Raw genomic sequence first — 12,195 nt, 5'->3', positions numbered from 1 at the left:
GTTCAAAGTCCCGAAAACGTAACATTGAACTTTCTTATGTTGGATCCACATGGATCCACATGTTATATAAAACTGTCAATCCTCAGAAGGCACCACTTTCTCCACACGATAAGTCATCCACACGTGTCTCTTGTCTTTTGCTGCCTTTGGTGAAGCGGCCCCATGCTATGTTGCTAGCATATCAAGATCGGACTTTTGTTTCTAAGATTTCCTTTGTTAGTTGCCATATTTGTAGTGTATTTTATTGAGCACATTGTGTAGTTTGATGGGCCGCTTTCAATCTCGTGTTCGGAAGCATTTTCAACTGGTGTTTCATTCAAATCAAGAATTGAAAAGACCTTTCTCTTGTAACGTTTTTCTTGTTGACTTAGAAAAAATAAAAAGAGAAAGTCATCCACACTAACAATAATGCAATTAAACAGTCCATAAACACAATAATGCATTTTGAGTAAATGGTCCTACAAAAGAAAATTTTGCGATGAGGAACACATGGGATGCCTTTTTCATCCAATTTGATAGAATATAGCCGTCTAAATCTTTGATCAAGCTCTTTCATAATTGCTACTTGCTTTTTCCTTAGGTTAGATATGGTGTTGCTTATCATCCAGCTTGAAATGTTGTGAATGTGATCGAGCCTTGATTTCTTCTCGCATGTAGATGGGTATGGTGGGTTAATAACATTGTTTTTGGATTGACCACCATTTTATATTAAGCTAAGCACTCAAAAAAATATTCTGTAAAAAAAAATATTTTACACCTAAACAAATACAACTTTAACCACCAAGCACAAAAAAAAAAAAATAATAATAATAATTCCAGAATAAACAAAACCTTAAAAAAAATTAATACATTCTAATTGCAAGGCCTTCGATCCAGGCGATCCGTGTGTGTCTCACCAAAACATGCACAGCCGTCAATTGAACCAAGCCATACGATGCCCTTTAAAGTATAGACATAAATTGTAACACCCCGATATTTGAATTAGCAAATATCGAAGTCGTCACGCTACAACTTTAGAAAATACAATCTTACAGCGGAGTATGTATATTTTTTTCTCTTTCTATGACCTAGGAATAACTTACACAACACCATTGAGCTAATTGAAATACCTCGAGGCGATATATTATTAAATAAAATGGAAACATGATTTTCATTACAAGATATGTACACACTAGGTGTACCAAATATATGCCACAGACGGCACCTAAATTACTATTGTAATATTTATTAAGTTTACACACATCACCATACATAATAAAAGCGATTAACATAAATGAGACTTGCTCCATAGAGTAAGCATAAATCCTGCAGCAGATGGTCTATCAACCATCAAAACCAGTAAAAGGACCATCGTCCTCACTTTCTACTCCTGCATCAAGATCTATGTAAAGATGACGTTATCATATTTACATAGGCAAACAAGTGAGTAATCTATTTTCCTAGAGATAAAGACTAAAAAGACTTGTTTGAACAAGTAAGATTAAAGACTAAAATATATAATAATGAATGAGTTGTGAATGCAGCGTAATGACAGATTAGTTTGTGTTTTATGATAATCTTTCTTCAGACCTCTTCTCATGAGCTCTCAGCCTGCTTACGTCCGTTATGTCCCTCACACTTTAGAGGTTTACCTGTTTGGTGCTGGCAACTACACCGCCCCAACTTAGTTATATATTAGGCATGTTGGACGGTTATATACCTCCATCCACTGAGATACCGACAGTTCCTCGCGGCAATTCACCCAGCTTGTTCTTAAGGTGGCTATCTTATTAGCCCATTTTATTAGACACATTATGCAGCAGTTGTATTGCAAAATTATATTCATAAGACAAAATAAGAATTCCTATAACAATAAAACAAAGCTAGTACTCAGTAAGTATATCCATACTTACTCTCCTTAGTGTAGTATTCTGCTCCACTTCTGCATATAATACATACATACAAACAATACTTAGTTCATTCTCCAATAATATCATTGTTTAAAGACCCTCATCTTTTTATATTTATTTATTATCTGTCACTTCATCTTTACTTACTCATTTTATTATATTAATCTAAGATAATTACTTATAACAAGCTTTATGCCTGAATTCATTTTTGGTGACGAGGCTAATGGCCAGTATCACTAAATACAAACAAGTATTATAAATAATATATATAAAACATGACTCATATTTTGGAGATGAGACCAATGGTCCGTACCTACCAAAGTATGAATCAAAATTTAAATGACAATAAAAGAAATGACTGAATGTAAATACTGAATTCATATTCTGGGGATGACCGCAAAAAATATGAATTAAAATTTAAATGACATAAAATAAATAACTGAATGTAAATAATGTATATTTCGGGGATGAGATCAAATGGTCCTTACCGCCAGAAATATGAACATAAATTTAAATGACATAAAAGAAATAACTGAATGTAAATAATGCATATTTCGGGGATGAGATCAAATGATCCTTACCACCAGAAATAGGAACAGAAATTTAAATGACAAAAAAGAAATGACTGAATATAAATACTGTAAAGTAAATAATATATAGATAATATTGTAAGTCCTTAATTGATTTTATCCACTAACTCTTTATTATTAATTCACTTGTATCCATTACTTTATTTTACATTATACGCTTTATTGGGTCTTTAAACAATTAAATGAGGACAAGTAATAAAAGCAATAAATCATGATATTTATACAAGAAACACTTACCCAATAATCCTTTAGAAGTAAAACTCCACCAAATCTTCTCTAGGTAGATAGTTTTAGAAAAACGCTTGAACACTACAAGAAAGATCTAGGCTATATGGTATTTGACTAGAACTAAGAAATAAAATGAAAGGAGGAGCAAACAATTTTATTTGTTCTAAGATTGTAAATAAAAAGCAAGTGACAGTGACTATAGCTTAGGCTCTATTTATAAGAGAATGAATGGTTATGATTTATTTTTAAACCTTTGATCTAAGGGTTGAGATGTATTTAACCAAAAGAATGAACCTAGTCCATATTTCATGCTCTATACCAATTAGAATTTTCGTCCAAAATGAGGGCAGTGTATCCCGATCCATTTTTCAATGTCCAAACGTACTCCGATTGACATGAAATTTTGAGAGTAGATAGAGGACTCCGAGACAAACATTTTATATTTTTTGTTCGACTTCATCCGAGTTCGTTTATGTCTATTTTTGGCCTATACAAAGTTTTCAATTCAACTTAGGCTTTAACTATTTGCATTCCCACTTGGCCACTTGCCTTATTAAATCATTATAATCATGATATTTACTATAATCATCATTACTAGAAGACTTTAAGCTTTCAACAAAGGTGGCTAGCCTTGGTATCTTTCTTTAGCAGTTTTAATCTCATTTAGACAGTATGAAAATTAAGACACTGCTTTTTAGGCTAAAAAAACTGAAAAGCTTCAAATTAATTTATGACTTCGCTAAACACCAATATAAATAATTTATTCACTAGATTAGGTTTGATTATGCCCATAAACATATTAGTGAAGCTAAATTTTTAGAATTGAAGTAATATACATAAGAGGTCAAAAATCAATGTAATATACCTTTAACACTAAATAGTTATTTAATATCATTAATCCACATATCATTGTTCTAATTTATTGATTATATTTTTAATCTATTTAATATTATTTAAATAAGAGTTTTAAAATCTAGGTCGTTACAGAAATTTACTCCAAACTGATATGTAGGAAATATTCTCTAACTTATGTAAAATAGTGCAAAGTGTCTGTAAATATTTAAAAGACACATTAAATTTTTAACCTCATGAATAACAGTTTAGTAATTTAGTATAAATTTAATGTGTCTTTTAAATGTTTATAAATACTTGGTACTATTTACATAAGTTGGAAGGCCGCATTTAACAGCAAATTCATGACATCCTCCGCGAAACGACAAAAAACAAAAAGTTCATGTATTCGCTTATCGGGCGGGTCGTAATAGCATTCGACTTCAGTCGACAACAGCACCTGCGGATATCGTTACTTAAAGGTCGGGTCGGGTCCTCGCCAGTATCATTTGTATCTGGGTCGACCCGCTAGACCCTTTTTTTTTTTTTTTTTGTAGGATAAGTTGATAGGGATAACTGGTAAGGCAGTGCCTCTGCCCAGACTGCCCTACTGCCTCTCTCACAGTCTCACTCTCTGCTTGCTCTCTCTCAACAAGTGTCGGTCTCTCACTCTCCCTCCGTCTCCCTCTCGACTCTCGAGTCTCAGCCCTCTCTCTCTCGGGTCTCCCTCCTCAGTCCTCGCCGTCGAGGGGGATTTAGAATAGTAAAATCACCCTGCATAAAGACAAAATTGGAGCTTCTTGAGTTAGATTCCATGCTGGAATGAGAGTTCTCCTTCTCGATTTTGACCCTTTCTCCTCTATGCTTCTTACTGCCTTCAGTCCGTCCCTTTCCCTGCTGACCCTTTTCCTTTTGAGCTGAATTACCCAAACTCTTCACGCCTCTATTCTTAATCCTGCTCTTCTCTCGTACATACCCCAACATCTATTCTCACTTTTAAGTGAAGAAAGAATAAACTAGAAGAAGTAAGAAGCAAGAGAAAGAAAGCCCCAAAACAAGGAACAAAGGAAGAGGATGTGAATTCCAAGGAAAGAAGAACGGATGAATAGATGTTGTGAGCGTCGGCGACTCGGCAGAGAGGAGAAAGTGAAAAAAAAAAAAAAGAAACCCAACAAAAGAAAACCAATTCTTAATTTTTTTTAGAAACATGAAAATTTTTAATTGGAAAAAAACGCATTTGTTAAATTTTTTGATTTAATATAATTTTTTTATTTAACGGGTCGTGTCGGGTTACCCGACTATTTTCGTGTCATAATCGTGTCAAACCCGATTACCTGTTTAGCTAAACGGGTCGTGTCTGAGTATAGCTAATCATGTAACGGGTACCTGCGGGTCGTAATCGGGTCGTGTCATGTACCCATTTTGCCACCCCTTTCCTCTATATCCATTTGGAAGTATTATCTAATTGACAATGTCATTTCAAAATTACCAAAATTTTGTTAATGTCTCCCAATGAGGAAAATACTCTTAAAAAAAAATAAAAAATTCAAAAAAAAACTGAAAATAATTTTTTTTTAAAAATAGAAATAAAAATAAAATACCAGGATATGGAATTTAAAAATTTTCATATGCTGAACTTTCCCCTTATTTATTTATTTTTTATAAGTACCCGCCTACGTTTTAAAACCCCGCCTGAAACTTTCCCACCCCCACCAAAAGAAAGCGCTCCAGCCACGTCATCGATCCGCGTTATGCCATCTAAATAGGCCACAACCGTCGATGACACTTAACATCAACGGTCACGCTCGTTCTCTTCCTCTCCACACTTCCCAAAGAGTAATGCAATATACCCGCCTTAAATTTGAAATTTCAAAACACTACCACGTCATCGATCCGCATTCAACATTCAACTCCAGCCGTCGATAACTCCAAGCAAATCAACGGTGAAGATCACCCTCCTCCCCTCCCCAATTTTGCATAAATTCCGTCCCTACATCGCCATTCTCTCACACTCAGTCACTCACTCCGGTCTCTGATACAATTGCATCGATTTCTGAACCCTAGCTTTGCAATGGCTCGCACCAAGCAAACAGCTCGCAAATCCACTGGAGGCAAGGCTCCGAGGAAGCAATTGGCCACAAAGGCTGCCAGGAAGTCCGCTCCTGCCACCGGCGGAGTGAAGAAGCCCCACAGGTTCAGGCCAGGGACGGTTGCCCTTAGAGAGATCCGAAAGTACCAAAAAAGCACGGAGCTCCTGATCAGAAAGCTCCCTTTCCAGCGCCTGGTCCGTGAGATTGCCCAGGACTTTAAGACTGATCTGAGGTTCCAAAGCTCGGCCGTGGCGGCGCTTCAAGAAGCTGCGGAGGCGTACCTTGTTGGTCTTTTTGAGGACACCAACCTGTGCGCAATCCACGCCAAGCGTGTGACAATCATGCCCAAGGATATCCAACTTGCCAGGCGCATTAGGGGCGAGAGGGCATAGATTGGAAGCGATTTGTATAGGAAGAAGTTGGCTTATTCTGGATTTATGTTTAGTGCTTTTGTGCTTTTTGTCGGATTGGATCGTAGGTTAGATTGTAGTTAAAGATTTTGCTGTATCCTGATTACGTTAATGGAAATTATGCGTTTCTCGCTTTCAAATCCCTTGCGTATTTTAGTTCATCGCCTTTTAATTTTGTTATTGTGTTTGATTATGGAATATTAATCGTTTTGTGAATTCTATTTATATATAGAAAACAGATTAAATCGCCTACAACAACGGTTGATGAAGGTATTTGTTAAATGCAGATTACGTCTCGGGCAATAGCTCATATATTTTTCCAAATTCAGCCTTCTATGCCTACAGCGTTGGAAATTCTTACGGAAAACAGAATCACTGGTTTTCCCGTCTATGACAATGAATGGAAATTGGTAAGATTTGCTTACTCCTTGTTTAATCAGACTTTGTGAATGCTTACTATGGAGGATATTGTTGGTTAAGTAGTAGAAAATGTACTCACATTGTTCCCAATAGGTCCCACTTTTATTGAAGTCCCGAAATTTGTAGCTTATGCTTCCTTCACTGAGATGATGAATTTTTCTTCAGTTAGTTCAGCATAATTTCACAATCTATCTGCATTATTCATTTCAGTTTCTTGACTTCTCTTTGCTTTCTTGTGGAATGGGTGTTGGATGAATGATCTGGCTTAGAGGTCGGTGTAATATATACCGGGATTGATTTTTGAGGGTTTCCTTAAAATGCAGGTTGGTCCTGTTTCAGATTATTACTTATTGGCATTGGAGTCCATATCAGGTGAATCAAAAATTTCAATCTATATCTTGTTCATTTTTTAAAAAGCTATACTTGTGGAATTTGTAGTTTCTGGCATTAGATTAATTGTCCTGTATGAGGGAAAATGTTTGGAGTTGAAGGCTTTTTGGTTAAAGTCACTATACCACTGGACATCTATCTTCGACTACTTTAATATTTCTAGCTTTTATGATTTTCTTGATCTTTTCTCATTTTTTGTTAGGTGTTTCTTTTGCATACTTTTTGCGTACTTGGGTTGTGCCTTTGCATGTTTAATAAACTTCAGTTACTTATAAAAATAATGAAAATATTGATATAAAGTTGAATCCAATTCTTTTTGGAACAACAATATTAGAAGGTTTTCATGGAAATTGTGATAATTTATAATGTTTATTTTCTTTAAATAAGAGACATCTGAGCTGTTTTATGATGTTTAAAGCATTATTGGTCTTTTGAAGTGACATCTCCTTCCACCATAAACAAGGGGTTGAGGGTGAGGTCTTTTTTTTTGAGATTATTAGTTGAGTTTCTATTATTGTGCTAGAGGTTGCTGGTCTTGGATTTGAACAAGATGAGCTTGTTTTGTGAAGTGAGGTCTCAGCCAGAGGTTGGATGTTTGTCCAATATAGAGAGCATTTTATATGCCCTGAAGGCTACAGGGGACGAACCTAAGGGGCTAGCTAATTGCGGTTAGCTTGCTCCCTGTATAATTTATCGTGTGCTTTCCTGATTAACAGTATAGAGCTGTCCGGAAAACAAATGATGACAAGGGCACAATTAATTGTGCTTGCTTAAACATCAAATTAGTTGATCCAATACATTTTTTTCCCAAATCTTTTTCTTACTTGATTTTACATGGATAGATGAATCAATCATTCATGGCTATATATTACTTGAAAAGGGAAAGACTTGTGGACATTTCCTCAAATACCTGCTACTTCAAAGACTATTTTGCTCTTTGTAATCAGCTTTTACTCTCTGCAATCGTAACTAGATGGGTGCATTCCATTGCCAGGAAGGAGTTGCACCATTCACTTCTGCAAAGTAAGAGCTAGCAGCTTTGTCAAACTCTTATGGCTTTGGAAGAACAAATTCCTCCCTGTTGTTCACTTCTGCAGCATAGAACAGATTGATTACATTTTATTGCTTTGGACTTTTGAAAATTTGAGCCATTAGTGTCTTTCTCCAAATACTGAGTGCATCCACCACTTTCAAAGCCACAACTAATAGAAATGACCCTAGGGTCTTTATGGTAGATTTTGATATATATATATATTTGTTCTCCCTTGTCTTGTGTCTGATATTGTTGGAGTATTCTTTTATTTTGTTTTAGACGGGGTCATGTTTTTGGGAATCTTGAAATATCAATTAGTTTTTGTTGTTAGTATGGACCAAATAGGTTTGCTGGGAAAAGTGCCATAATGGTGAGTTTTACAAATAAATAAGAATTGTTGTTTGCTCATTTATTTCCAGCATTTTAAGGTACCCTAATTTAAACTGGGTTTCAACTGTTTGATGTGGTACGTGTGTCTAATTCTTGTTCCTTCAGGTTTGAAATTGTAACATGATTAATTGGCATTGGCTTATGCTCTATTATTCTTCTCAATGAAATAAACCAATTAGTGTTCCCTACTATTCATTGTAGATGTTGAAATAGAAAATCTCTTCAAATTCATGGTCACGTATACTTTTTTTTTTTTTGGTATGATTAGGTTTTTCGTTGAAATGATATTTGCGGAGTTGAATTCCTAAAGCAAAGGACTTACTTTTGTCTCTCCTGGTGTTTCAGTCATAAGTCTTGTTTGTCTGAATTCCTAAAGCAAAAGACTTTCTTCATACAAACATATCTCTTGTTTGTTGTCCTCTTTATTTTCCTTGATGGCCAAAGGCTTATATCTTTGATAGGTTGTGTTTGTGATTTTTTTTTGTTGTAATTGTTGTGTTTGCGATTGATTGTAAAAGGAGATGGATTGAATTGAATAAAACTTCTCTACTTAGGGTAGGAGTCGAAGCATACAAAATACAAAATTTTGGATCAAATTCTTCAATGAATTTCCCGTAGCTCTAACTCCCTTCTAGGAGCTTGCTCGTAATTAGGCTTTCTAGTAGTCCTCAATTCCTTTGAATGACTTGGGCAAATAGTTATTCATGAGAATTTGCCTTGTAAGCCCGTCGGTATGTGGGCTCTTCACTAATCAACAATTATAAAAACAAATTTATTAAAACCAAGGCAAAATAGAAAACAGTTTATCACTTACCCTTAGCAAAGCACCCAAAACTGACCCCTTATCACTCGTCTTTCGAAACTCCTTCCAAATCTTGGTGTTTTGGATTAGGCCTTAAGACTCGAGCTCCTTTGGTTTGTGTGTGGATGTGGTTGATATGCACGTCAACTTTTGTCATCCAATTGAGATGAGTGGTTGATATACACTTACTTTCACTTCATTGCACCTATTTTCTCACACTCATAGGTGACTTTAAACCTACCATTAAAATAAAATCTAATAAAGATTCATCTCATATTTAATGGTTGTTTCAAAAGCTGCATTATTTTATTGTATTATTATAATCAACTCAAATTTCATGTAGGCATTGCTAGATTGTTCTTGTAGGCATATCATTTGAGTGTACCAGTTTGTTTTGGGGTGGGGATGGGTTAGGGTTATCTAAGTAAGTATCACTAGGTAGCACTTAAAAATGCATTTCCTTCTATGTAAAATGATTTATAAGGAAAAATGTTTTCGGTCAAAAATATTTTTGCGGAAAATCACTAATTTTCCATTGTTTGTTTGAGACCTTTGAAATTGTATTGAAAATGTTTTTCATTCACAATGATTTGAAACCGATGCCTCGTATTCCACCCCTTAGGACTTGGGCTGGTTGGCTCATTGAAATCAAGTTCTATCAATTCCTGTACTCTTTTATTTAATGAATTATTCGAAGAGTAAATGTATGTAATTAAAATCAGGGCAAGTATAGTATATTGTTTGGTCCTACAAAAGAAAAAATTGCGATGAGGAACACATGGGATGCCTTTTTCATACTTTTCTCTATCTAATCAAGAAACACGTTGGTTACTATAGCAAAATCTAATGATTTTTTTTTATTAATATAATATTGATGGGTATCTCAATATATTATTATAAGATATGATGTATAAAATTTTAAATGTTAAACTTTTCAAAAGTGGTATCCAATATGATTCAATGTGGGAAATGGGGCAACCCCATGGTAAAAAGTACCCCTTACCTAACCTTAATACAAGATAATATTATAAATTAAAGAAAGATAACCTTTTGAAATTTTTACGCTAAATATTAATTAATTTTTATTTTTTACTTTTTACCGGCTTAACTTTTTAGGGTAATTAATTATTTAATATGATATTAAAATGCCATACTTATTGGAATAGAGTTTTAAGCTTACAAAAAGATGAATAATTCTAAAAGTCACTCTTATATTAATTTTGTGTTTTTCAAAAAATGAGGTGGTTTTTTTAAAATTACAATTTGATCAAAATTTAATAGTGATTGATCATAAATCTAATGATGATTTTAAGAGTTACATCATTCTTGGAGGAACATAAGAGAGATTTGTACCATTACTCAAAAAAAGAGTGTTAAGTCCCCAAGGTAGCTTAATTAGCTGTGGACCATGCCTATTGGGGGGCTAACATTAATAAAAAAATATACAAAAAATTTAAAATTAGATTCGCCCCTAGATGCATTTGATTGGGAAATCTAGTTTGTTTCTATCGTACGATGTTAATGTGTTAAGTTTCAATCAACCTTTATATATATTTTTTTTAAATGACGATTCAAAAGTTTGGAATTAAAACATCACTATTGTGAGCAGGGATGAATGAAGGGGAGGCTCTTATAGGTCATGGCCCCTTCAATTATTGAGAAAAAAAAGTTTAGGTCAAATTTTAGTTTTTAAGTCTTTGGCCATTACTCAAGCTAGAAAAAATAAAAAATTGGCCCCTACCTACAATTTTTTTGGCCCTATCTATAAATGTTTTTGGCCTTAGAGCATTCTCAATGGAAGAGCCAATTTTTTATGCAAAATAACTCATCAAAACTCACTTTATGTAGTTTAGCTAATGAATTTTTAAAGGTCTCTTACATTCGATTAGCTATATTTTTATCTATATCTTTTTAATGTCTTTTTATTAAAAATTGTGAAAATTGTGAAAAGTTTTGGGAAAAAGAAAAAACAAGTGAGAGAACAATAAAAAAGAAAATGGCTATCTTGAAAAGTGCTGCTACTACATGTAGCTTTTTTTTTGCTAATCCAATGTGAAGGTTTTTACAAATATGATTAACCATTTTAGATAAAAGTACCATTTGGCTCCTCCATTGGGAATGCTCAACCCAATAAATTTTTTGGCTCTACCCACTAAATTTTTTCGCCCTATTGCTTCTACCCAAAAAATCTTTTGAGCCATACCCATTAAAACCTAAAAATTGATTACTCATTCTCAAATCTTTTTGTCCTTACCCATTAAAAACTATAGTAACCTTATTTTTTTTTCCTTAACCCATTAAGTTGGTTATCCATTTGAGATTTGATCCTACCCACAAAATTTTATCTTTCTTGAGAATTAAATTAAAAAAAGAAAGAAAAAAAAAACTAAAAAAAGGGGTGGTTCCAACCACTGGCTGGTTTTGAGGGGTGGCCGAACCACTCCTAAGGATCCTTAGGGTGGTTCGATCACTTCCAACTTGCAAAATGGGGGTGGTCGAACCTACCCCATTTGGCCGAAACCACCCCAAGGTCAAAACCATTTGGGTTTTTTGGAAGATTATTTACTTACTTGGGATTTTTTTTTTTTTTTTTTTTTGGACTTTTGCTTTTTTCGGGTTGTTCCTTCCACTATTGTTTTTTAATGCTACTTTTTGAATTTGATTACCTCATGTTTTAAGTCTCATTTACCTCGTGTTATTGCAAGTCCTTGTCTTCCCATAAACAATGTTTGTGAATGCATTAATAATTAAAAATAATAATATTAGAAATTATTTTTCATCCCACAATATTATTATGTCAGTTTCAAACAACATTTTGATTTTTTTTTTTAATTTTATTTTATAAAAATAACTTATCAAAGAGTTAGTTGGGACTACCACATCAATATTATGAGATAGTTGTAAGATAAAAATGTGATTCTAACCAACGTAAACTTAGATAATTTATTTATTTTTTTGACTAATTTAATAGTTGGTTAGGATTGACACTTAGCAATTTAGGACTGACGGGTTCACGTGTTAGGTTTGAATCAACACGGTTAATATTATTGAAAGTTGAGCTGTCTAAATTGAGAAATTTTAAAGTTCGAAAAAAAGTATGTCAAATCGCACGGTACTTCAAA

General features: G+C 34.0%; 2 protein-coding genes across 4 annotated transcripts; both read left to right on the top strand.

Moving 5' to 3' along the window:
• Window positions 1-5,551: 5,551 nt before the first annotated feature.
• Window positions 5,552-6,159, top strand: LOC132168694 (histone H3.2). The gene has a single exon (XM_059579712.1). The coding sequence runs from the start codon at window positions 5,610-5,612 to the stop codon at window positions 6,018-6,020; it is 411 nt and encodes a 136-aa protein (XP_059435695.1). The 5' UTR covers window positions 5,552-5,609; the 3' UTR covers window positions 6,021-6,159.
• A 133-nt stretch (window positions 6,160-6,292) lies between these two features.
• On the top strand, window positions 6,293-9,092 carry LOC132168695 (uncharacterized). Of its 3 annotated transcripts, none has more exons than XR_009438914.1 (3): window positions 6,293-6,448; window positions 6,782-6,830; window positions 8,540-9,092. XR_009438914.1 is itself a non-coding variant. In XM_059579714.1 (3 exons), the coding sequence occupies exons 1-3, from the start codon at window positions 6,320-6,322 to the stop codon at window positions 8,001-8,003; spliced, it is 339 nt and encodes a 112-aa protein (XP_059435697.1). In that variant the 5' UTR covers window positions 6,293-6,319; the 3' UTR covers window positions 8,004-8,450. The 3 variants fall into 3 exon arrangements, 2 of the variants coding, with proteins under 2 accessions (XP_059435697.1, XP_059435696.1); XM_059579714.1 differs by lacking the exon at window positions 8,540-9,092 and adding an exon at window positions 7,843-8,450; XM_059579713.1 differs by lacking the exon at window positions 8,540-9,092 and adding an exon at window positions 7,822-8,450.
• The last annotated feature ends 3,103 nt before the right edge of the window (window positions 9,093-12,195 follow it).

This window comes from Corylus avellana, chromosome ca2 (assembly GCF_901000735.1).
Source record: "Corylus avellana chromosome ca2, CavTom2PMs-1.0".
NCBI lineage: Eukaryota > Viridiplantae > Streptophyta > Magnoliopsida > Fagales > Betulaceae > Corylus > Corylus avellana.
This window is presented reverse-complemented; position numbering and strand designations above follow the sequence as displayed.